This window comes from Mytilus edulis, chromosome 5, assembly GCF_963676685.1.
Source record: "Mytilus edulis chromosome 5, xbMytEdul2.2, whole genome shotgun sequence".
Taxonomy (NCBI): domain Eukaryota; kingdom Metazoa; phylum Mollusca; class Bivalvia; order Mytilida; family Mytilidae; genus Mytilus; species Mytilus edulis.
This window is the reverse complement of record NC_092348.1, coordinates 28,569,858-28,595,378: the sequence shown is the minus strand read 5'-3', so window position 1 is coordinate 28,595,378 and position 25,521 is coordinate 28,569,858. Positions and strand designations below refer to the sequence as shown.

General features: G+C 32.9%; 1 protein-coding gene and 1 long non-coding RNA gene across 2 annotated transcripts in view; one reads left to right on the top strand and one right to left on the bottom strand.

Annotated features, from left to right (window-relative positions):
- Positions 1-5,617: 5,617 nt before the first annotated feature.
- The window catches only part of LOC139523362 (uncharacterized), a 29,929-nt gene continuing 10,025 nt past the window's right edge, over positions 5,618-25,521 (bottom strand). Inside the window, exons 3-7 of the mRNA XM_071317274.1 lie at positions 12,620-12,696; positions 11,429-11,648; positions 10,937-11,031; positions 9,954-10,175; positions 5,618-6,002 (exon numbers count right to left, since the gene is read on the bottom strand). Coding sequence (XP_071173375.1) covers positions 5,841-6,002; positions 9,954-10,175; positions 10,937-11,031; positions 11,429-11,648; positions 12,620-12,696 — 776 coding nt within the window. The 3' untranslated portion in view covers positions 5,618-5,840. The remainder of the gene's footprint in view (positions 6,003-9,953; positions 10,176-10,936; positions 11,032-11,428; positions 11,649-12,619; positions 12,697-25,521) is intronic.
- On the top strand, positions 14,112-17,111 carry LOC139522353 (uncharacterized). Its single transcript, XR_011664395.1, has 3 exons — positions 14,112-14,448; positions 15,610-15,783; positions 16,897-17,111. It is a non-coding gene; the product is annotated as an uncharacterized lncRNA (long non-coding RNA).

Here is a 25,521-nt window from a genome sequence, read left to right as displayed (position 1 = left end):
AAGCATGGACTGCTGTAACTATAAGGTAATACTTGAATGACAAAGAAACACAGTCTGGTTAATGTTCACCTCTCAACGTCGTTTTAAAATCGGAAAATAGACGGAAAATGACCATTTTTCAGTGGGGATGGGTTCAAACCCACGAGAAAATCTTACACCTCCCGACCCACCCCCACCCATGCCATCCACCCCCAAATTTCAATACATAGTTTAATAGATGAGCAGCAGTTACAGCATCAAGAGTCTGCTAATTTGCATATAATTTGCATATGATTGCAAATTTTCGAAAATGTCTGATTTTCCAGAAATCTCTTAGGGGCGAATGAGTTAATAGCTTAAAAAAAAGCTGCAATTTTAAGTTTGGAAAAAATTTGGATGGTGACTTGTCACCTTTAATTTTTTTTTTTTTTAACTTTTTCAAATCAACATAGATTTTCATATTACTGTACAGCTTTCTCATTTATATATCAATCTTACAGAATGCTAGGTTTTTTGATAGTTTGGTGTTTAGTTGTCAAATTTAGGGAATTAATTAATAGGCGAAAAAGGCTGCATCAAATTCAAAAACATGCCTGTCTATATTTGCTTAAAAGGACCATAATTTCTTTTTCCAAAAGTAGAACAGATAAAGGAATATTCATATTTGAACTAAATGTATACATATATATGGAATTAATTTTGTATTAACACCAAAGTTTATTCTTTGATTTCAAGACATCAAATTTTAAAAACTTTAAAATAGAAAAAGAACCTAAATCATTTTTGATTGTCTTATAGTTTTAGAGGGGCAAGGATTTTTTTATAGATTTTTTTAGATGGGCAAGGACTTTTTTTCAGAATTTAAAAGGATGGGCGTTAGCTTTTTTAATGAAACAATATTAAGAATGCACCGGCCCATCCATCTGGTAAATATTGAACGGTCCCTAAAGTTTAGGTCATGAAAATTGTTATTTATTTACAAATATTCAATAAAACAATAAAAACTTTAATTTAAAAATTTAATGTGCAATAATATTCGTGTTGTCTAAAAATTCGACAGGTTTCAAAAAACGACAGTAAAATTGAACAATTTGATTGAAACAGATACGGCTCATATTTTACTAATGAATTTTATTATCTCTAACTAAAGATAAAAGGAACCTCATTCAACTTTAGTGTTACTCAATCCATCAAATACTTTATATTCAGTATTTTGTAACAGTCAATAAACCAAAAATCGTCACTATTAGTTGTATAACAACTATATATTTTATGACAAATATCAACATAATATCAATAGAACAAATTATCGTGTTCACGCAAAATATCGTTTTGTGTTCACTCGGATTGCTATGTTAGATGATGAAATTGCATTAACTTGCTACCCTTATCATCATGCTATGAATCTTCATGAATAAATATTTTCGTTTCACATTATTCCTCTCAGACGTTTTCAACTTGTTCTACATAAAGAAACGCCTGCATAAAGTATGAAATCTGACAGCTATTTTCATTGGTTTGATGTGTTGAGCTTTTGATTTTAACATTTCAGAAAGGACCTTCCGTTTTGAATTTTCCTTGCAGTTGGGCATTTTTGTTATTTAAATTTTTTCTATATAATTCATCCTTTGCCTGGAAGGTTCTCCTATATTCGGATTCCCACATATTGTTACAGGATTTCAAATTTATAAATTATGGTTATCAATATATACGTATGTGTAGTACTTATTCAATAGGAGCGTTACCTTTTGGTGTCATCATTAGCTTATATGACCCAAAATAAGATATTCCAATAATTTGGTCGTTGTCAAAACTATTCCCCTTTAAAACTAATACACAAATGTAGCTAAAATTGCCCGAATTCAGCATTGGTGGTACCTAGTTAAGGCTAAAGATCTTACAACAAAAAGATCCCTTCTAAGTTGTTCAGGTTATGCCTATTATATTGAAACTTAAACAGATAGACAGAAATTGTTAATAATCAGCAAAATGTCCAAAATCGTAGGTCGGCTCCATATGAAATTGAATGACGAATTTTACCATTTGTTAAATGTATTTTACTTTTATCTTAAAAACAATAGATCGATAATAACTTTAAAAAATGATCAGCAAACAGGATCTACAATCAGTCAATATGTCAGAAGTCGACTGTTAATTCCATATTGGAGTTACCGTAAGCGGGTTATTTTCACGGGGTGTAAATGTTTACTTATTTTCGCAGATAAAACAAAATCGCCAAATTAAATTCCGCCAATTTAAAAGTATACATGACACGGGTTATGTTCTTCTCATATATGTTATGATGGTATGATACTAAACCCCTAACGGGAAGGATTGTGCCTGATGTTCATATGATGAAATCATAATCTTTCAGTCAGTTTAATTGAAGTCTGGAGCTGTCATGTCAGTTAACTGCTAGTAGTCTGTTGTTATTTATGTATTATTGTCATTTTGTTTATTTTCTTTGGTTACATCTTCTGACATCAGACTCGGACTTCTCTTGAACTGAATTTTAATGTGCGTATTGTTATGCGTTTACTTTTCTACATTGGTTAGAGGTATAGGGGGAGGGTTGAGATCTCACAAACATGTTTAACCCCGCCGCATTTTTGCGCCTGTCCCAAGTCAGGAGCCTCTGGCCTTTGTTAGTCTTGTATTATTTTAATTTTAGTTTCTTGTGTACAATTTGGAAATTAGTATGGCGTTCATTATCACTGGACTAGTATATATTTGTTTAGGGGCCAGCTGAGGGACGCCTCCAGGTGCGGGAATTTCTCGCTAAATTGAAGACCTGTTGGTGACCCTCTGCTGTTGTTTTTTTTTTGGTCGGGTTGTTGTCTCTTTGACACATTCCCCATTTCCATTCTCAATTTTATTATCTTGAAAACAGTAAAATATTACAATATTAGACAGCAAAAGTGATCATCAATACAGAACTACAAATAAATCAATATGGCCGAAATCGTTGGTGGAGTTTCTACAATTTCTTGTTTATTATCTTGAAAACCACAATTGACCATAAAAAAGAGACACTGCATAACTAGGGGTAATTTATTCATATAAAAGAGGATTTTTTTCATACTTTTGTTATATGACCAAAAATGTATCAAGTAAAGACATAGCTGAAATTGTCAGCAGCCTCCATAAAAGAGTTATTTCCCTTTTATTATGAATTTTACCCATTCTTTGGCATATTTAAGTCAAAACTGTAATATGGAAAGAAAAATTACTAGCCACTTTGAAAAGGATACTTGACACAGAGATTCAAAATTGAGTAATTATAAAGTTAACTTACCGATGCACGTATTTTTTGTATGCATAGAGGCACATAGGGCAAGGACTAGATCTTTCCAATCCTATCTTTTCTTTACTTTCTTTTCTGTCTCGCCCTAGCTGATTCCGGGGTCTTTCATTTCAGTTTCAACTGTTCTTCTCCATGTCCTCAGCTGGTCTTCTAAGAACAAAGTCAACCATTAACCTTCTTATTTGGTTAAGTAGAGTCTCCATTATGTTGGATTCTGTTGTTTCATGAAGGTATTTATGAGTGATCTTACGTTGCATGAATGTCTTTTCTGAGGGAACAGTTGTGAAAACTGGAAAGCTTGTTCATGTCCTTTTCTGTCATTCTCCACCATACATTCTTCCCAATATAGCAGCACTGAAAGTACACAACTGTTATATAGTCGAACTATGCTCTTACTGATGTTGCTAGACTTCCAGATGGTTCTGACCTATATTATACTTCTTTTAAATCACTTCATTCCATCTACTCTCTTATTCTCTTTCATATGTTTTAAGATGACCCTTTTTGTCTTTTACTGTTATGTTGGTGTATTTGTGACCACACAGTTGTTTGTGATTTGATAAACATCCCCATTCTTGGCTCTGAAGCAGCATTTACTGCCTCTATCGTCACTCCTTCAATGAAATCTTTTCTATTTTTTCTAGTTGAAGGTTTCTAATTTTTCTTATAACAGTTGGAGTATTGACCATTAATCTATCTTTCAGTTTATCCGACTGTGTATGGCATATTTTTTTTATTTAGTTCTATCCTGTTTTCAATCGCATTACATGTCCCTGTTTTGATCAATCTTTGAGTTTGTGATGGTTGGAACATTAAAAAATTTTCACTCGTCGTCTTAAACTTTATTTCTCACTTTTGTCATTGTTCAGATACTGTTTCACTTTCTTACATGTTGGTACGATTTTTCTAGAAGTTGAAAGTGGTTCTTCCGTTCTAATTTGAAGTTATGGTTCGTTTTAATATCTCTGAGTTTCCCTGTGTCAAACCTCTGATCCCTGTTAGGTGTTGATGCTTTCAAAAGTTTAAGTATTTGCTGTGATAAGATGATGGTCACTTCCTATATCAGCACCTCGCCTTACTCACGCGTCTTGTAAGGATCTCCTCTGATTATCATTATTGTTACGTGGTCACACAGGTTTATATCTCTGCCTCCAGGTCATACCAAAGTCAGCATATGGACTTCCTTGTGTGGGAACAATATTCCACCTATTACAAAATTATTCAGCCAATAGAGGTCTACTAGATAGTCTCCGCTCTCTCGTTCATGATTCCACATCCATGTTTCCCATTATTCTCTCAAACCACTGTTATCATGTCCTACTTTAGCATTGAAATCTCAAAAGGTGATTATTAGGTCTTTTTCTATGGATGATTATGCCTCCTGTATTTGTCAAGTTTTTGCCAAACCATGTGCACATGCATTCACTTATTCCTAGTATGTGCAGCTTGTTTTCCCACATTTCTCTTAACACCGTGGTTTGTTTCTTTCTCGTACAGGGTACGGACATGCCAAAATCCCATCTTAAGTTTGGTTCTCATATTCAGGATACTTTCAATGTGACCAGCTTCCTTTTGGCCTTGTCTTTGCTAAATATTCTGCTGGTATTAGTTTAAACATATTTAATTATAGTGGATTGGGAAACAAGTTTTGCAACTTATATTAATCCCTTTCCACTTTGCGGGTGCGAGTGCTGCCTTGTAGCGGCATTAGCCTGCTGGTATTCTAATGTTATGTGGTTTTTTTTCCGTAATCATATACTGTTTTTAGAATTTTCAGGACAAGAAAAAATGAACAGTTAATACAACAGGTAGGTCGACAGGAATGAAGGGCGGCAAGCTGGCCCTTAAAATGAGGGTTTATTGGATATGAATGAAATTTGGCATTGCAGCAGTCCGCCTGATGACCCCTCAAAGAGTTGTTGCAAGCGTGACACGCACTGTCTATACACGAAATATACAATTTAACGTCCCCATTATGATCAGACGTATTTGTACATCCCGCAAAACCATTGTGACTTGGATGGAGATTTATCTCATTGACACTCAAACCACATCTTTTTACTTGTAGGGAATTAGGCACTTTACGCTCGTGAAAAAAAACCGGTTAAAAGTGAAATGTCTACATTCCGGCGGACATGATATCTTATTCATATATTATACACAGAGAAACTAGTGTGTGGTATAAGAGAAGTAAGTGTAAGTGAACCTATACCAAGTCAACCACTACGGTACGTAAGCTCACATCAAAACAAAAAGCTTATCAAGGCAACACTCATTAGAGCGCAAAAGAATGTATAAACAACATCGATAGTATATTAAACGTATAACTATAAAATCAATAACAAAAATTTAATATACAAATTATGTATGATAAAAAAGGATATAAAACACCCTCTGAATATGTGAGTCTCTCCTTAGGACAAACACAATAGTAGACTGTGTCTAGTTTACGAGACATGTTGTCCCGCTTTTAAAAGTAAAATGCCAGTAGTTTTTATGATAAATGCAGGAGAAAAGAGATAAAAAAAAAATATGCTTCATTCTTTTCCTTTTTCTTTCACATTACTGAACATTCTTCCTCTCCTCCCTTTTTCCCTGGTGTTTTCTGTCCGTTCAAGGACTTCCCAAGTCCCATAAATAGTGATGACATTGTTCCTTGTAACGTTTCCATCATTCCCGGGATAAGGGTGTTAAAATCGGCCTCCTGGTAGAACTCTTTCTACAAAATAAAATTCATTGATAATTAACATGTATTCGTGAAGTCATGACAATTTTTCCCCAATTTCTTTTGACGATGTTTTAACGTTATATGGAATTGGTCTACGGAAGATAACTCTGATCTATTTCAATGTCGCAAAATTGCTGAAGCCGAAAATAAAGATAACTGTCCAATCTAATTATTATTTTTTGGAAAATTAAAAATGTTCAAAACTTATAAAGACATTCTTATAAAATGTGGCAGTTGTTTTTCACTTGTTTCGTTGATTGATAGCGTTTGATTTTTTTCAGTTTGTGTGAGCTTCCCTTTTTGAATTAGCCTTGGGGTTCAGTATTTTTGTTAATTTTATTTAACATTTGTTATGGCAAGCCGTTTCGCTATTTCTTCTGACTTCAAGATATCTCATAAACTTTATAAGATATCTTATATAGTTTATAAGATATCTCATATAATTTATCAGATATCTTATATAATTGTCTTTATAAGATATCTCATAAACTATATAAGATATCTTATAAACTATATAAGATATCTTATAAATTATATAAGACATCTTATATAAAAATTGTTTATAAGATATCTCATTTACTTTATAAGATATCTTATAAAGTATATAAGATATTATATAAACTTTATGAGATATCTTGTATAACATTAAAGATATCTTATATAACATTAAAAATATCTCATATAACATTAAAGATATCTTATATAATATGTGAGATATCTTATAAAAATGAAATTATATAAGATATCTTATATATTAAAAGAGATATCTGATATATTATATAAGATGTCATATATATTATAGGAGATATCTTGAAATTCGAATAAATAGTAAAACGGCTTGTCATAATTTTTATCTATTTTGATATCTCTTTTGGAAGAATTAATTCGTCAACTTCTGTAACCTCAGTTAAAACATCAATACAACACTTCCTAAATTACACGTGTCCGAATCGCTTTTCTGGATTTACTGTCATCAGGATCGTCCAAAGCCGAAATTTTAGAACCAATGAGACCAATAAAAAGACTAACAATAAAAATTGCCAAACTTATCTAAAGTCAACTTTGTCTGTATCAATACAGGATTATGCCAGTTGTTTTCCATTCGTTTGATGAGTTTGAGCTTTTGATTTTGCCATTTGATACAAGACTTTATATGTTTTGAATTTTCATAAGAGTTCGATACTCTTGTTATTTACATTTGTACCTTTTTCTGTGAGGATTTCGGAACCTTGGTTTTTGAATAATTTCTAAATTTACACGTAGAATTTCAGAAAAGATTCATTAAAATCATGTCCAAAACACTTAGTCAATGGTACTGTATAAACAGTTAACACTTAGCTAATGGTACTGTATAAACAGTTAACACTTAGTCAATGGTACTGTGTAAACAGTTAACACTTAGTTAATGGTACTGTGTAAACAGTTAACACTGAGTTAATGGTACTGTATAAACAGTTAACACTGAGTCAATGGTACTGTATAAACAGTTAACACTGAGTCAATGGTACTGTATAAACAGTTAACACTGAGTCAATGGTACTGTATAAACAGTTAACACTGAGTCAATGGTACTGTATAAAGAGTTAACACTGAGTCAATGGTACTGTATAAACAGTTAACACTGAGTCAATGGTACTGTATAAACAGTTAACACTTTGTCAATGGTACTGTATAAACAGTTAACACTGAGTCAATGGTACTGTATAAACAGTTAACACTGAGTCAATGGTATTGTATAAACAGTTAACACTGAGTCAATGGTACTGTATAAACAGTTAACACTGAGTCAATGGTACTGTATAAACAGTTAACACTGAGTCAATGGTACTGTATAAACAGTTAACACTTAGTCAATGGTACTGTATAAACAGTTAACACTTAGTCAATGGTACTGTATAAACAGTTAACACTGAGTCAATGGTACTGTATAAACAGTTAACACCGAGTCAATGGTACTGCATTAACAGTTAACACCGAGTCAATGGTACTGCGTAAACAGTTAACACCGAGTCAATAGTATTGTATAAACAGTTAACACTGAGTCAATGGTACTGTGTAAACAGTTAACACTGAGTCAATGGTACTGTGTAAACAGTTAACACTGAGTCAATGGTACTGTATAAACAGTTAACACTTTGTCAATGGTACTGTATAAACAGTTAACACTGAGTCAATGGTACTGTGTAAACAGTTAACACTGAGTCAATGGTACTGTGTAAACAGTTAACACTGAGTCAATGGTACTGTGTAAACAGTTAACACTGAGTCAATGGTACTGTATAAACAGTTAACACTGAGTCAATGGTACTGTATAAACAGTTAACACTGAGTCAATGGTACTGTATAAACAGTTAACACTGAGTCAATGGTACTGTGTAAACAGTTAACACTGAGTTAATGGTACTGTGTAAACAATTAACACTGAGTCAACGGTACTGTATAAACAGTTAACACTGAGTCAACGGTACTGTGTAAACAGTTAACACTGAGTCAATGGTACTGTATAAACAGTTAACACTGAGTCAATGGTACTGTATAAACAGTTAACACTTAGTCAATGGTACTGTATAAACAGTTAACACTGAGTCAATGGTACTGTATAAACAGTTAACACTGAGTCAATGGTATTGTATAAACAGTTAACACTGAGTCAATGGTACTGTATAAACAGTTAACACTGAGTCAATGGTACTGTATAAACAGTTAACACTTAGTCAATGGTACACATATAAACAGTTAACACTGAGTCAATTGTACTGTATAAACAGTTAACACTTAGTCAATGGTACTGTATAAACAGTTAACACTGGGTCAATGGTACTGTATAAACAGTTAACACTTAGTTAATGGTACTGCATAAACAGTTAACACTGAGTCAATGGTACTGTATAAACAGTTAACACTGAGTCAATGGTACTGTATAAACAGTTAACACTGAGTCAATGGTACTGTATAAACAGTTAACACTGAGTCAATGGTACTGTATAAACAGTTAACACTGAGTCAATGGTACTGTATAAACAGTTGGAGAGCTATATGACCAAAAAAAGGACCTTAGAATAATAGTGCCAAATATATCCGTGGTCAAATTTCCTGAGGTTTTTTCAATAAGTTATAAATTTATAAACAGCCAATTTTAAGAAGGTTTGTTTCAAATCACATACTGATGATACTCTCGGGAACTGAAAGTCCAACAATAGCAGTATCGACCCAGTGATGTAAAAACAACACTGTATAAATGTCATGCGTCCAAAGCGATTTTTTTTAATTTATTTATTTCATCATGGATAATATTTGAAAGCTAACAATGTAGACGAACCGAATGAAAGTTACTATAGACGATATAGAAAACTATTCACAGCAAAATTTTTCGACTTGACAAGATCTACATTAAATTAGATTGTCCTAGTATCTACTATCCTCAGACTGTATAATTATGTTAAAAAGTTTCTCCTTTATATATTGTTTCATCATTTAACTCCTATAGTATTTCAAAGGCTAACAGTAAATATTGCGTTGCTTTGTACAAAAGAGTTTGTTAATGGTATGTAAAATTGAGAATGGACATGGGGAATATGTCAAAGTTTGTTAATGGTATGTAAAATTGAGAATGGACATGGGGAATATCTCAAAGAGTCAACAACCCGACCAAAGAGTAGTTTATTTATAAACATACGGATTTTTTGTGTTCTTAAAATTTGCTGTTACAAAATATTAGAAATTATTATAAATTAAGGAATGTATCTCCCTCATGCAAAGCTCTGATTCCTTTCACAGATTTGGCTATACTTTTTGGATCTTTTGGATTATAGCTCTTCATCTTTAATATAAGCTTTGGATTTTAAATATTTTGGCCACGAGCATCACTGAAGAGACATGTATTGTCGAAATGCGCATCTGGTGCAAGAAAATTGGTACCGTTAATTTTATTATTTAACTTACGGATTTTTTTTCAACTTCAGGAGGCAAATCTCCCAGTTCGTCAAATGCGGCATTGAGTTCTAAAATTTTCATTTTCCTTGCTTCGGAGATTTTACGACTTTCACCTTCTTTCTCTTCATCATACAACTTTAATATGTGTTTCATGACCTCTAACTGTTTTTCTCTTCTTATTGTTTCTTTCGTACTAATTGTGTGTCTGTTTTCTCCGATCCATTCTTCGAGCTGAGAAAAGATAACATAAATTGTTCATTTTGAAACTGCTGTATAACTTAAATTCAGAATACTCTCGTTATATAATTTGCGATTTTGATTCCTGTCTGAATATGATATGCTGATGTGGCATTATAGTACAGCTTACTCCGTTATTAAATTTTTATTTCATGTATTTGCGAAGTAAGTAAAACTACCATTCGTACTTCTCAAATACCCGTATGCAATTGTTAAATTTGTTTATAACATATATTTTTTTAAGTTCAACATATCCTAGTAATATTATGCCAATTCAAAAAGCTAAGAAGCTTGTGATATACCACCAAAAATCGGAAACTAGAAACACGTCACATAGGGTTTTAAAGAGGGTTGCCTTTTGTAATGTAAGATATCTGCCTCTATCCAATAGTCCTTCTATAACAAGTGACATTACAAATTGCTCGTGCTTTATTCCTATACTCGAACTTCTTTGCAGAACCTATCCGTTAATAGTTATCGTTATTTGTTCTTGTCCTGCAAATGTTTGTAATATCTGCGATTGAAAGTCAAGGAAACAACTAGCATTCAATCTTTTGGATACAAAAACAAAAATTCAAATTTGGTATTTTGATTGTCTTTAACATAATAATAAAAAAAGAAGAAATTTGAGTAAAAATTATTGTTTTCTCCTGAAGAATAAATCAAGTCATTATAAAGCTGACATCAAAAAAGAGATACAAAAAAGTAAGGAAACAGTTATTTGTGAAATTAAATGAAAAATTGTATCATCTTACTGCTTCTGCGTTTGCTTTGGTTGGTGCGTACATCAAATTCTTATTGACCATACTGGTCATCATGGGGATAATTTCTGGAGGTGTGTCTTTGTCCACTGAAACAAAAAAATAGTTTCAATGAAGACCTTTGGAGTTATAAGTTCCTGATAAAGAAAAAAATAACCTTTAGAATGCACAACGGTTAAATGTTTAATTTTTTGTTTTCGTACTTCGTCGTTTTCGGCCATAAATGTTTCGGTTAAAATTTGAATTAGTAAATACTATGTTGTTTGATTTCTGTTTCATCTATTTCATTCTTGAGTTTCGCTAACTGTTAAAGGCCGTACGGTGAAACATTTTGTCGTCGGCGATAGGTCCAAGTCAAGCATATTTGACGTCACAAAGTCGTGATATGCAATTTTATGGAGATATACACTGAACGATGCAGGTACATGAACGACCGATAACAGATGTTTATAGTTTGACCAAACGGTAATGGATGGAATTTTGTACCTTTGGGTTTGCCTCCAGGCGTTGTAGTCAGATTTACTTTTCCGTTAGGTCCTACTAAACCATCAAAAAGTTTGCTAAAATCGCCGTCCAAATCTTCATCAGAGTCTTCCGAATCCTCTTTTTCTTGACTTGCTTTATCATCATCATCACTGAGTAGATGCTTATCTTGGAATATTTTGTAAGCTCCAGCTGTTAATTTATTTGTCCTCGAAAATGATGGCTACAATTGAAAGTAGAATGAAACAAATGTTAGTTTGCTTACACCATATACACAACTATGTGTTTGTTTTCTTTTCGATATTGTACATGTATAAAGGATAACACACACATTTTAAAAGACTGTAGTCAAAGAACTTAGATTATATGAAATGTATGATTTGAATTTATATTAAATTCATTTCTTTTTTGCTTTTGAGCAATTATACACTATACTGTTGCGTATTGGAGAAAAAATAGAAAATTACATGATGATACATTATCATGGCTAAAACTAATATTAATCAATAGTAACTTCTAAAAATAAATTGACAGCTAAATCACCTCAAGACAATACACAACATTTCTTTATACATAATTTACAAGCAGTATAAGGGAGGTAATCTAAGCATACACAACATTGTACTTTAAATGTGTTTGGATTACCTCCCTTAAACTGCTTTTAAATTTTCTTACTTGTCCATTAACCAGGAAATCCTTTAGTTCCTCCCTTTTTTGCCCCTAATGCCCAAAAAGGTAAGGCCATAAACCCAAAAGTCAATCATAACCATCCATTTGTGGTATGAAAACTTGTGGTTTATTTTCAGAGAGATTCATACACTTAAACATAAGTTATTGTTTGGAAACTAGAAAAATGCTTTTTTCGGCCCCTTTTTGACCATAACCTCCAAAATCTATCCCGACCTTCCTTTTGTGGTTATACACCTTATAAATTTCCTAGATTTCTATTCACTTCTATTAAAGCTATTATCCGGAAACCAACTGTCTTCGGACGACGACGATGGGATACCAATTTATTTGCGGTCGTATAAAAATATATTACAACTTGTTCTCCTACCATTTAGAGCTTACTTTGTTAATTCGAAAGTCCGTTCAAAATGCAAATTAATTGATTAAAATTCATTATAACTCAATTTGTATAACAATCCACTTGTTTTATGTTGCTCGTCCTGAATACACAGGCTGAATACTTACATTCTCCGCATTCTCGAACGCCATTTTCTGCCATTTTCTTATCCTTTTGATTTGTTCTTTAGATAGTCGTAGATGATCTGAAAAAAGGGATATCAATTATTTCCGTATTTATTTCATCAAGAGAAAATAGTCAACATTATAGGTACGGTGTATTCATATTAATTATTTTTTTCTTTTAATTTTACAATTATCCAAATTCTAAACGTTATTACGTATGTACTGTATGTACAAGTTAACATGTTTAAAGAAACGAATCAGAAGGATGAGTTTGATTAAATATGTTTATGAGTAAGTCACATGGTATATAAAATTGGTAATATAGATAAAATGATTGACAGCTTGAAATAACATAAGAAATTGATAAATCTACCGTGTTATCCAATGAGATGGAAGCTCGCGCAAGTCAGCTATGCACCCTCTGTATGATCGGCTGACTGGGAGGAAGCACAAGTCAGCTATGCGCCCCGTGTATGATCAGCTGGCTGTGTTAACAACTATTATATATTTTCATTTGACCATGTAGGTCAAATTTACGAAATTTTCCGTTCTGATGCAGACAATTCGGACACCTTACACCCCTTAATTTCAGAATCGACTAAGCTCTCCATCATTATCATTAAATTTTACTCATATCAGGGCACTTATATTACAAACATGCTTTAGATAATGATTGAAAGGTTTTAAACATCACTCAAAATAGGTTTTCTCTCCAGTTCTGTAAACATGCTCGAAAGTTTCCTTTGACTGATGCAGACAAACAATAGTTCACATGACACAACATATAAAACTCAAAAATAAGCAACACGAACCCTACCAAAAACTAAGGGTGATCTCAGGTGCTCCTGAATGGTAAGCAGATCCTGCTCCATATGTGGCACCCGTCGTGTTGCTCATGTTATAACAAATCTATGTCAGTAACGTCACCAACATTTACATACAATATGTACATTGTAGCTGTAACAATGTACAGGATTAACCGAACGAAGTCCCCTGTGAAACTCCATTGAAGTATAGACACTTAAATTATGTTTAAAAGGAATAAAATAAATTTACTAGTTAAGAAGAGGGGGAATGTATGAAATACTTCAGTATGCATATACAAATAGAACAGAATCTCTGTTGAGCATTTAACCACCATATATATCTGATATATGTCATAAATACAAGACATAGGCATATATATTAAGCCGAAAGCACGTCATAACTTCTTGGCAACTATTAACATATTTTTTCCTACTAAAAATATTATTTGTTTATTAAAAAAAGCAAATATTAAAAATTGTTTGAAGCCCCGCAATTATTTGTATTTTTTTGTATTCAATGTTTATCAAATTTAAAAATAGACAAATCTACTTTATATTACAATTAAATAATCCATATATTCATATTGATATTGGCAATGCAGGGGTTTTATATTTCTAGATTAAAAAAAGCATTTATCTAAAAAATTCAAAACGTTTTCACTTTGAAGCACTCTGACCGTTAACTTGTATTTAGCAAGTCGAGAATGAAGACTTTATTTGGATTTTCCATTTCTTTGTGTTATATAGCTGCAAGTTTGTTTCAAGAACAAAACAATTTGGTTGAATATAAAATGATTAGAATAAATTTAATTTGTCAACCAGCGACATCCAGTGAACATGGGATAAGTGTCTCGTCTAAAGTTCAATGCGCCAGTCTTTGCTTCATGTCTAACCGAGAGCAATGTTCTGCATTAGTCTGGAATATACTCGAAAGAAATTGCTGGATAATAAAATCGCCTGAGCCAATGACAATCGATGCTGACACGGTAATGACAGATTTGAACATGTATGTTATTTGGAAAGAAGGTTAGTTTTGTTTTTGTAGCTTTACTGTGTAAAATTTAATTGGTGGTTATCATTAACACCATGCGTTAAATCTTGTATGATGATCGTCAAAATGGAACCATATTGTCGACAGTGTTAACGCTTTTAAATCTCGAAAAAAACCACCAAAAAACTCCTTCTATAGAAAACTCCTAGGCAAGAAAATACATGAAACATTAAAAAAAAAAAAACACCAGGAAACGAAAGCAAGCTAAGGCATAGAATAAACAATTATTACAACCGATGAATGACTGGATTCTGACTTAGGCAGTCACAAACAGAATATAGTGAAATTGAAAATATATGTCAAAACTTAACACTACCCTTAATTTCTGACACGGGTGTGCCATTAAAAATGTACACGAGAATAACTGTAAAAATCGTTTGGAAACGGTTGAACTCAGAATATGCCGGACAACAAGCACACAAAAACCTAGCAAAATGAAAATCAACAACACCAAATAACACAAGGTACTTGTACCGACACTAGATTACTTGCAATTACTTTCAGCTAGTTCAAAGTCAATTTGATATATTAATCATTCATTGGTTGAAATTGACTTTGAACTAGCTGAAAGTAATTGCAAGTAAAACATGGCATGACGCAAGGACGCATTGCCAACAAAATGGCGGAGATCTGATAGCAATCACAACAGCACAAAAGTGGAATTTTGTTATCTCTTTCTTAAGTTGTAAGTATCACATAAAATCAAAAATTGTCAATCCCGCGTCACGCTTAGACCACAATGATACCCACTAATAACTACTAAGCCAAACATGGCTTTGCTCATTGTTGAAGGCCGTACGGTGACCTATAGTTGTTAATGTCTGTGTCATTTTGGTCTTTTGTGGATAGTTGTCTCATTGGCAATCATACCACATCTTCTTTTTTATATGTCCTCTAAAACTAATGGTCCGTCATCAACAGTATCGACCCAGTGCTGTTAAAAAATAGACAACACCTTATAAACTTCACCGTCCAATGAACCACTCTTGATTTATTTTCCTCGTGAAAGCTTAAATATGAATCACTTGAAAAAGAAAACAACGTCTTCTTAGTTGATATTAAAAACCAACACGTTAGCATACAATTAAATTATTCTATATTATTATGTTAAGGTGGTAATTTTTTATTTTTGATAGGTTGCACAAACACTGGATATTATTTCGATTCCCTTACAAACACTTGCTTGAAATTGTTTTCCACCAGTGGAAAAACATGGCATGACGCAAGGACGCATTGCCAACAAAATGGCGGAGATCTGATAACAATCACAACAGCACAAAAGTGGAATTTTGTTAACTCTTTCTTAAGTTGTAAGTATCACATAAAATCTAAAATCCACTTTTAATCAAAGAATCAACGTTTAATACTAAAGAGAACAAGGGCCATGATCCCAAATATCTAGGCTCATACTACAATCAATCACTGCCTGTTAGGGGGATAGAAGTTTACCAATTTCTAGATGATAAAACAGTCATGTTTAAACTGGTGCCAATTCAATACCAGCAACTCATGGTAGACATGCGATGATCTCGATAGAACTGCCTGCGGCAACGCATGAAAGTAAAAAGCTAATATGATCTGACGTACAATATAGGAAAGAATCATAACCCCTTTAACTTGCAATGTCCTGCCAATAAAATTGAGAATGGAAATGGGGAATGTGCTAAAGAGACAACAATCCGACCATAGAAAAAAACAACAGCAGAAGGTCACCAACAGGTCTTCAATGTAGCGAGAAATTCCCGCACCCGGAGGCGTCCTTCAGCTGGCCCCTAAACAAATATATACTAGTTCAGTGATAAATGAACGCCATACTAATTTCAAAATTGTACACAAGAAACTAAAATTAAAATAATACAAGACTAACAAAGGCCAGAGGCTCCTGACTTGGGACAGGCGCAAAAATGCGGCGGGGTTAAACATGTTTGTGAGATCTCAACCCTCCCCCTATACCTCTATCCAATGTAGAAAAGTAAACGTATAACAATACGCACATTAAAATTCAGTCCAAGAGAAGTCCAAGTCTGATGTTAGAAGATGTAACCAAAGAAAATAAACAAAATGACAATAATACATAAATAACAACAGACTACTAGCAGTTAACTGACATGCCAGCTCCAGACTTCAATTAAACTGACTGAAAGATTATGATTTCATCATATGAACATCAGGCACAATCCTTTCCGTTAGGGGTTTAGTATCATACCATCATAATATATATGAGAAGAACAACATGTTTGACTGTAACTTATCATTTAATTACAATATAATGATCAAATTTACTTCAAGACGAATGCTGATCGTTCACAAAGAAAAACAACGCATATTGATAGTTCTATTTTCACTCGGTTGGTATCCTGGCCTCCCTCTAAATCTAACAGTATTGTATAAATTACCAATGTACATTTTGTTTTAAATTTCAGGCAAATCAAACATATGGATTGGATTAAAGGCAGAGCAATGGGTAAATGGGGACCCATTCATAAATGTATTTCATTTACTAACACAGTTTAACAATTATGACAGCATGTACACTAGTGATACTGAACAAAATTGTACGGTGGTGTATTTGCAAAGTGTTCATGTGTTTCAGGATGAAAGTTGCAATATTCGAGTTCGGGGTGATTACCTCTGTGAAATAACGATGTCATAAATATGTCACGAATACCAGATCACTGTATATTCTAGCGTTATTTTTTATAGACTAATACAGCCAAAAGTTATTGATCCACAGGAACCTTTTCCGATTTTTTCCTACTACTTAGACCAACCATCTTTGCCCTTATTGCTTACTATCGTCATTTCCATAGAAATATTGGAAGTTTATTAATACGGTAGCAGATGGGGATATTCGTGTCATACATAAATATTCAAATGGATTCACTCAGTTGTATAAGTTCAGTTAGAATACAAAATTAGGCAAACAAACATAACATGTACCAAGTTCTTATTATGAGAGTTGTTTTTCATTCGTCTGATGTGTTTGAGATTTTGATTTTGCCATTTGATTAGGGACCTCCCGTTTTGAATTTTCCTTGGAGTTCGGTATTTTGAAAATTTCACTTTAAACAACCAAAAAGGCATGAGAAAACCCATTACAATCAATAGAAAAGAATGGTCTATGTTTATGTTTCAAATTAAAGGTATGGAAAATCCTTTTAATTTTAATCAAACATTTTAATAAAACAGTATTTTTACAGATATTTCCAGTGTTTTTCAATATCTTTTAAAATTTCATAAAAAAAAAAACTTCTTCAACAACCAAAAGTTATGATTTTGTGTGCCAGTCGAGCGAAACGAATCCTCAGAGACGTTCGAGTAAAAAGTAGTAAAAGGCCAAATAAAGTACAACGTCGCCTGAAGAGCATTGAGGACCTAAAATCCAAAACATTTTGCCAAATACATCTAAGGAAGTCTATTCCTTCGGTAGAAAATCTGTGTATGCTACATTGTTTTCTGCTCTAACAAACATATATTTATTTTAAAAAGATTAAATGATATTATGTATGAATTAAGTACGCTAGAGATGACTTTTTTTGTAAGAAGATTTTAATGACTTTGAATGCTAAAAAATATTGAAATCCATTTAATTTACATTTATTCTATCTACGAACAAGGGAAGATGTATAGTTGAAATTAAACAAAAAGATATGTAACCATGAGAAAGGTAAACTAGAGGCTCTAAAGAGCCTGTGTCGCTCACCTAAGTATATGTGAGTATTTAAGAAAGGAAGCAGATGGATTCATGACAAAGTTGTGTTTTGGTGATGGTGATGTGTTTGTACATCTTACTTTACTGAACATTCTTGCAATTTACAATTATCTCTCTCTATAATGAACTTGGCCCAGTAGTTTCAGTGGAAAATGTTAGTAAAAATTTACAAATTTTATGAAAATTGTTAAAAATTGACTATAAAGGACAATAACTCCTTAGGGGGTCAATTGACCATTTCAGTCATCTTGACCTATTTGTAAATCTTACTTTGCTGAACATTATTGCTGTTTATAGTTATCTCTATCTATAATAATATTCAAGTTAATAACCAAAAACAGCAAAATTTCCTTAAATTACCAATTTAGGGACAACAACCCAACAACGGGTTGTTCGATTCATCTGAAAATTTCAGGGCAGATAGATCTTGACCTGATAAATAATTTTAACCCATGTCAGATTTGCTCTAAATGCTTTGGTTTTTGAATTATAAGCCAAAAACTGCATTTTACCCCTATGTTCTATTTTTAGCCGTGGTGGCCATCTTGGTTAGATGGCCGGGTCACGTGACACATTTTTTAAACTAGATACCCCAAAGATGATTGTTGCCAAGTTTGGATTTATTTTGCACACTAGTTTCAGAGGAGATGATTTTTGTAAAAAATTACTAAGATTTACCAAAAATGGTTAAAAATTGACTATAAAGGGCAATAACTCCTAAAGGGGTCCACTGACCATTTCGGTCATGTTGACTTATTTGTAAATCTTACTTTGCTGAACATAATTGCTGTTTACAGTTTATCTCTATCTATAATAATATTCAAGATAATAACCAAAAACAGTAAAATTTACTTAAAATTGCCAATTTAGGGACAGCAACCCAACAATGGGTTGTTCGATTCATCTGAAAATTTCAGGGCAGATAGATCTTGACCTGATAAACAATTTTACTTAGTCAGATTTTTTTCTAAATGTTTGGTTTTTGAGTTATAAGCCAAAAACTGCATTTTACCCCTATGTTCTATTTTTAGCCATGGCGGCCATCTTGGTTGGTTGGCGGGGTCACCGGACACATTTTTTAAACTAGATACCCCAATGATGATTGTGGCCAAGTTTTGTTTAATTTGGCCCAGTAGTTTCAGAGGAGAAGATTTTTTGTAAAAGTGCCAGGTGAGCTAAAAATGGCCCATTTGATTTAAATTGTTACCATCTGCGTTTATGGGCTTTTAAAGTTAAATAACGGCGGGTAACTTATATGGGTCAAATGAATACTGAGAAGTTTGCAAAATGTTTTACGAAAACATTTGTTGACAAACTGTACTTGTTAAGAAAGTAAAGAAAAATGTCGAAACCAGCAAAACGGATATAAATCATTATTCTAATGGCGATAAGTTTTGTTGTATTGTTAATTCTCAAGATATCATTTCAAATAAAAGTTATGTTAAATTATTTTAACGAAGTTTTTAGAAAATTGTCAAACACTAAACAGTGGTGGACCAAGGGAGCTTAGAAAGTGTACGTTACCCTATCTGATTGGAAAAAAAACAAATTTCATGTTTTTTTTTGACGATTTGCAAGAATTTTTGAAAAAAATCGTATAAAGATTTGTTTGTCTTGCTCCGCTATGTGATATTTATTACTTTTACTGGAGTAAGGCACCCCCTCCCACAATTTTAAAATGAAATCAAATAGAATTTACGCAAAGGAACAATTTGGCATTTATAATTTTCAGAACATAACGAAGAAAATTTAAGTATTTTTTCAACTGACTAAAGGAACTCGTAAAATTTCCTATTTAACTTGAAATAAGGTTTCTTGGCTGAAAGTTGAGGGGTGTTGTGTTTATAAATATTTTTTTGATTTATATTATAAAATGAAAACGAATAAATGTTTTTGCCCGTTCAAATAGTTCAGAGGCGGATATCTTTCAAAAAATGGGTCGCAGCTTCAGTAATGGAATAACATGAAAATGAATATGTTGTACAATAGCTAAGCTCCGCCTTTATTTCTTTAAATTCAAGTTGAGTTGCATATTTTGTTATCAAAGTATGGTACAACATCAAATTGCATATAATATACCATGGTTTTCACGCAACAAACTTTTTAAGCAAATTATTTCCTTAAAACATCAAAAGAAAAAATACAATTTATATTAAAACATTTTTTAATCACAACCTGTCCTCTGACTTTATACAAGCTAAACTATGCTTTGACTATAAAAAGATTAAAAGAATAAAGGCTAAGGCTTATTGACCGCGATTTTGATTTTTAATGGAGAAAAAAAAGATGCATTTAAAAATTGAATGTCTCTTTTTGTAAATGTATTGGGGGTGTTAAAGCGTTGACTGAAGAACATTTTGTATGAGGCGCGGTCATCATTATAATGTGAGCTTGATGAACGCTTTTACAGCAAAAATAAACATTCCTCAATATAAAGACCCTCATGGAGTGTTGATCACTAACAAACATTATAAATAAGAAGATGTGGTATGAGTTCAACATCCGGGTTGTTTGGTTATAGCAACCCGACTTCTTGGTTCCATCTGGGTTCTATTCTAGATTATTCTTATGTTCCCGTTGAACTTGGAGAAGATAACCACAAGTATCAGAATACAAAGATGAAGTAGGTCAAAGACGCTAAAATTGATTTATAACATTTCAGGATCGACGGTAAAAGAAGCTGTAAGGTATTTATTTTCTCATTCTAATAATTTTGATTAGGAAACTAGATAAAAATAAAGCATTGTTTAGATTTTAAAAATAAAACGAAATATGCATTATATCGAACATCCTTTTATTTAATTCAGTCGTTCTGTTTTTATTTATTTCCCTTTACTCATTCCTTATTTCCGTTAATATTTCTAGAAGTTTTAAGACAACAAAACTAGGACCTGTCGTTCAATTGGCCAACGATATACATATATGCATCTAGCCTCTTGACCAGTTTGACGACTTGCATATATATTTGATTGCACATTTAAAGTTCGAATGAATTTTATTTATAATAGCTGCTTTGTAATAATGTCAGATTTGATAGGAATACGTGTGAGGTATCAATATGTAACAAATCGTTTTGTTCAAACGGAATGTTAAAAGACATATTAAAAGAAAGTGAAGATCAATTTAAGTTTGTTAGCTTTATTTCACTGAAAAATAAGTTATAAAATATTACAAAAATGTATATGTTCAATAAATTTGTCAAATTTGATACTACTTGTGAAATTAAGGACATCATTCGTAAATATAGCTCAACATGCAGACTTCTTATACGTTCAGGTATTTCACATCCAATTTTTTATGGAAATATTTTTTATAAAGCACAAAAGTGTCAGTATTCACCTCAAAAACTAACAAAACCTTTGAATAGACTTATTAAGAAGGGATATAGTTACGATACTGTTGTCAGGTCATTAAAGATTGCATATTTTGGCGTTAATATTCATTCACTTATAGGGTCTTTGCATTGGGACTAAACACATTTATTCAAAAACCAGTTGTTGGCATGCCACGGGTTATGTTCTTCTCATATATGTTATGATGGTATGATACTAAACCCCTAACGGGAAGGATTGTGCCTGATGTTCATATGATGAAATCATAATCTTTCAGTCAGTTTAATTGAAGTCTGGAGCTGGCAAGTCAGTTAACTGCTAGTAGTCTGTTGTTATTTTTGTATTATTGTCATTTTGTTTATTTTTTTTGGTTACATCTTCTGACATCAGACTCGGACTTCTCTTGAACTGAATTTTAATGTGCGTATTGTTATGCGTTTACTTTTCTGCATTGGCTAGAGGTATAGGGGGAGGGTTGAGATCTCACAAACATGTTTAACCCCGCCGCATTTTTGCGCCTGTCCCAAGTCAGGAGCCTCTGGCCTTTGTGAGTCTTGTATTATTTTAATTTTAGTTACTTGTATACAATTTGGAAATTAGTATGGCGTTCATTATCACTGAACTAGTATATATTTGTTTAGGGGCCAGTTGAAGGACGCCTCAGGGTGCGGGAATCTCTCGCTACATTGAAGACCTGTTGGTGACCTTCTGGTGTTGTTTTTTTCTATGGTCGGGTTGTTGTCTCTTTGGCACATTCCCCATTTCCATTCTCAATTTTATATATAATCATTATAGGCCCAAAATAATCAAATCAAAATTAAGATTGAATATTTTTATAATAAAATTGTGTGTGTGTTAATGACAGACTTAGTGCTAGTTGTATGAGTAGCACCAGCACAATAGTCAGAACTTCTGTGTTAGTACCATAGTAAAGAGGCATAAAGAGTTACTCTAGTAAAAAAAAAGGGGTTCCTTTTTCATGAGTGCCAAAGAAGAACTCTCCACAAGAGACCAGATGACACAGAAATAACACTAACAACTACATTGTATATGTCACCATACGGTCTTCAACAATGATCAAATAGATATAGGAAGATGTGGTATGAGTGCCAATGAGAGAACTGTCCATCCAAATAACAATTTATAAAAGTAAACCATTATAGGTCAGTGTACGGCCTTCAACACGGAGCCTTGGCTCAAACCGAACCACAAGCTATAAAGGGCCCAAAAATTACTGGTGTAAAACCACTCAATCGAGAAAACCAACGCCGCGGGTCTAATCTATATAAAAAACGAGAAACGAGAAACACGTATAAATTACATAAACAAACGACAACTAATGTACGTACATCAGATTCCTGACTTAGGACAGGTGCAAACCATTTGCAACCGGATGAAACAATATTATAACATCACAACATAGAAAAAACACACGATAAAACGAAATTCAAACGAGAAAAGAAACGGACAAATGTATAGGCTGCTGACTTGCGACAGACAGATGCATACTGAATGAGGCTGGATTGAACATGTTAGCGGGGCATCCACCATCTCCCTAACCTAGGACAACGCTTATTTCCACATGAAAAAAAAATATTGAAATTTGGTAGCGTCATTTTTACCGTTCATGCGTTATCATGTTCCTTTAAAAACATAGAAAATGCTGAATTTTTCGTTTTCGTTCTTTTTAATTAGTTCGACTCAATCAAATGTTATAAACCTTATACGTAATGCTTATTACCCCATAACACAGATCCATCAAGTTCGATATTGGGTGGTGTTACTGTATATAAGTTATTAGATACATGTATAAGAAGTTGGTACGAGTACTAATGATACAAATATCAACACGTAGCCTTAAGAAACATGCTAAATCTGTTGTTTCTGTTCTTTAACTTTAGTTTGCCTTAACCAAATGTTTTGAAATTTATACACAATGCTTATGAGTCAAAATTACGTGAATCCTGCATCTATATGTGGAAGTTTACCTGTGGGTTTTTTACACAAGCAGGGGCATCTGTGGCCCAGAGACATATTGTACATTTATTTCAGTAAACAGTTTATTTACTTCCTTTGGATTCTACTTCTATTAGAATTAAATTGCATATTTTTTTTTAGGATTGCGGTGCAGTTTGATAACAGACAGCGACCAGCATAAAAAAAGTGTTTCACTAGATTGAGCTCTATGTCTAAGTGTACTTTAAAGGTTCTTCGCACTGAGTTCAATTTATTGATATGCGTATTCCTTCTGTGTGATTTTCCAAGATGCTTAAACAGACTATCCATATCTACATGTCCATGAAATTAAATCCAAGGGAAAATGATTGAAAAATTTTGAATTATCTATCACAACTGGCATCACATGGTGCTACTGAAGCAGTAAATGTTCTCTCTAAGTTTTCACGGCATTTAAAAGATTAATTTAGTTTTCATTTGATCAAAACATTCGCTGACTATGCGGTATGGGCTTTGCTCATTGTTGAAGGCCGTACGGTGACCTATTGTTGTTAATGTCTGAGTCATTTTGGTCTCTTGTGGACAGTTGTCTCATTGGCAATCATACCACATCTTCTTTTTTTCACCCAATATGCATAGGTCAAGAGTCAAAAAGTCATAGACTGGTCAAGAGTTCCATGACAAAAAAAAACACAAAAGCAGATTTTGAGGAAAGGGTCATCGTGGTACACAAAACTAACAAATATATCTATATATCTAATATAGATATAAGAAGATGTGGTAATAGTGCAATCAGACAATTCTCCATATAATTCAAACAAAATATACAAGTTGTACAATGAGTGCAAAGGTCAAGCTCATATGAAGTTTCTCGTGCCACAAGACTCGCCATCTTATGACAACACATCTTCATGCTACATATTCAGAAACAAGGTCAGTTTAAAATTATACTTTTAGGTCAGGGTAATTTACAAAGGAACACACTGTATAATCATGATGACACACCCAAAGTGCATAGGTCAAGAGTAAAAAGAGTTCCATGTCAAAAATACACAAAGCAGTCCTGCACGAAAGTTCATCACGGTAAACGTAGCAATCATGTCTTATGTCATGATGCACTACACATGCCAAATACAGAAAACAGCGGTCAGGGACAGAAACAGAAGACATATAACTAAACTCAATGGAACAGTACTTGTATTGCAGGTCACTATATGCAAGTGCCTTCAACATAGAACATAAACTCTCGCAACACTTCAAAGTTAAAACCATTTTTCACAAAAGTTTGAGCAGGATTCTTTGCAACGATTATCTTACGTCTGTTAATTGAAAATCGGGTCGTGCAGTTATGTCAATAAATAAAAACGGTAAGATAAATCTTAGACATTAAAGCACTTAAAACTTTAAGGTTTACCATTAATTTCTAACCTTACCATGTGATAGCACTATGGTTAACTGATAGAAACACACGATGCAGTCATGAAATTGAATATTTGCAATAGTACGACCAGAACAATACAAGACAGAGTTGGAAACAAATGAAAGTAATTATTCTAATCACAATGCACAAATAATGAACCGTAGTTTTCATTCAATTTATTCATTTAAAATGTACGCTCGCGTTCAACAATGGAAATTAACACTGTATATTTATATAAACGATCAATCTTGTAAATAAAGAATTAAATCAACGTAAAAAGTTTTATTTTCATATATCCTTTAAACAGGTCTTTCGGTGCCACCATTCAACATACACATATATGGAAACTTTCTTACATGGTACATTTATCTCTTTGCATATCAACAATTCTTCTATGGATTTGAATAAGTTGATACAAAAATGATATTAAATGTTAACAGCCAAATTTGAACGTTAAAAACAGTTTATAGGTGAATTACTTTACTGTCCTTAATCTAGGGCCTGGATCGGATAGTGCAGAAATTGTCTAAAAAAATATTCAGAGAAAAAAAGGCTTTCAAAACAAATGATCGAGAATAATGGTAAACAAATATAAAGAATAGATAGAAAGTAACATGAAAATTAAAGA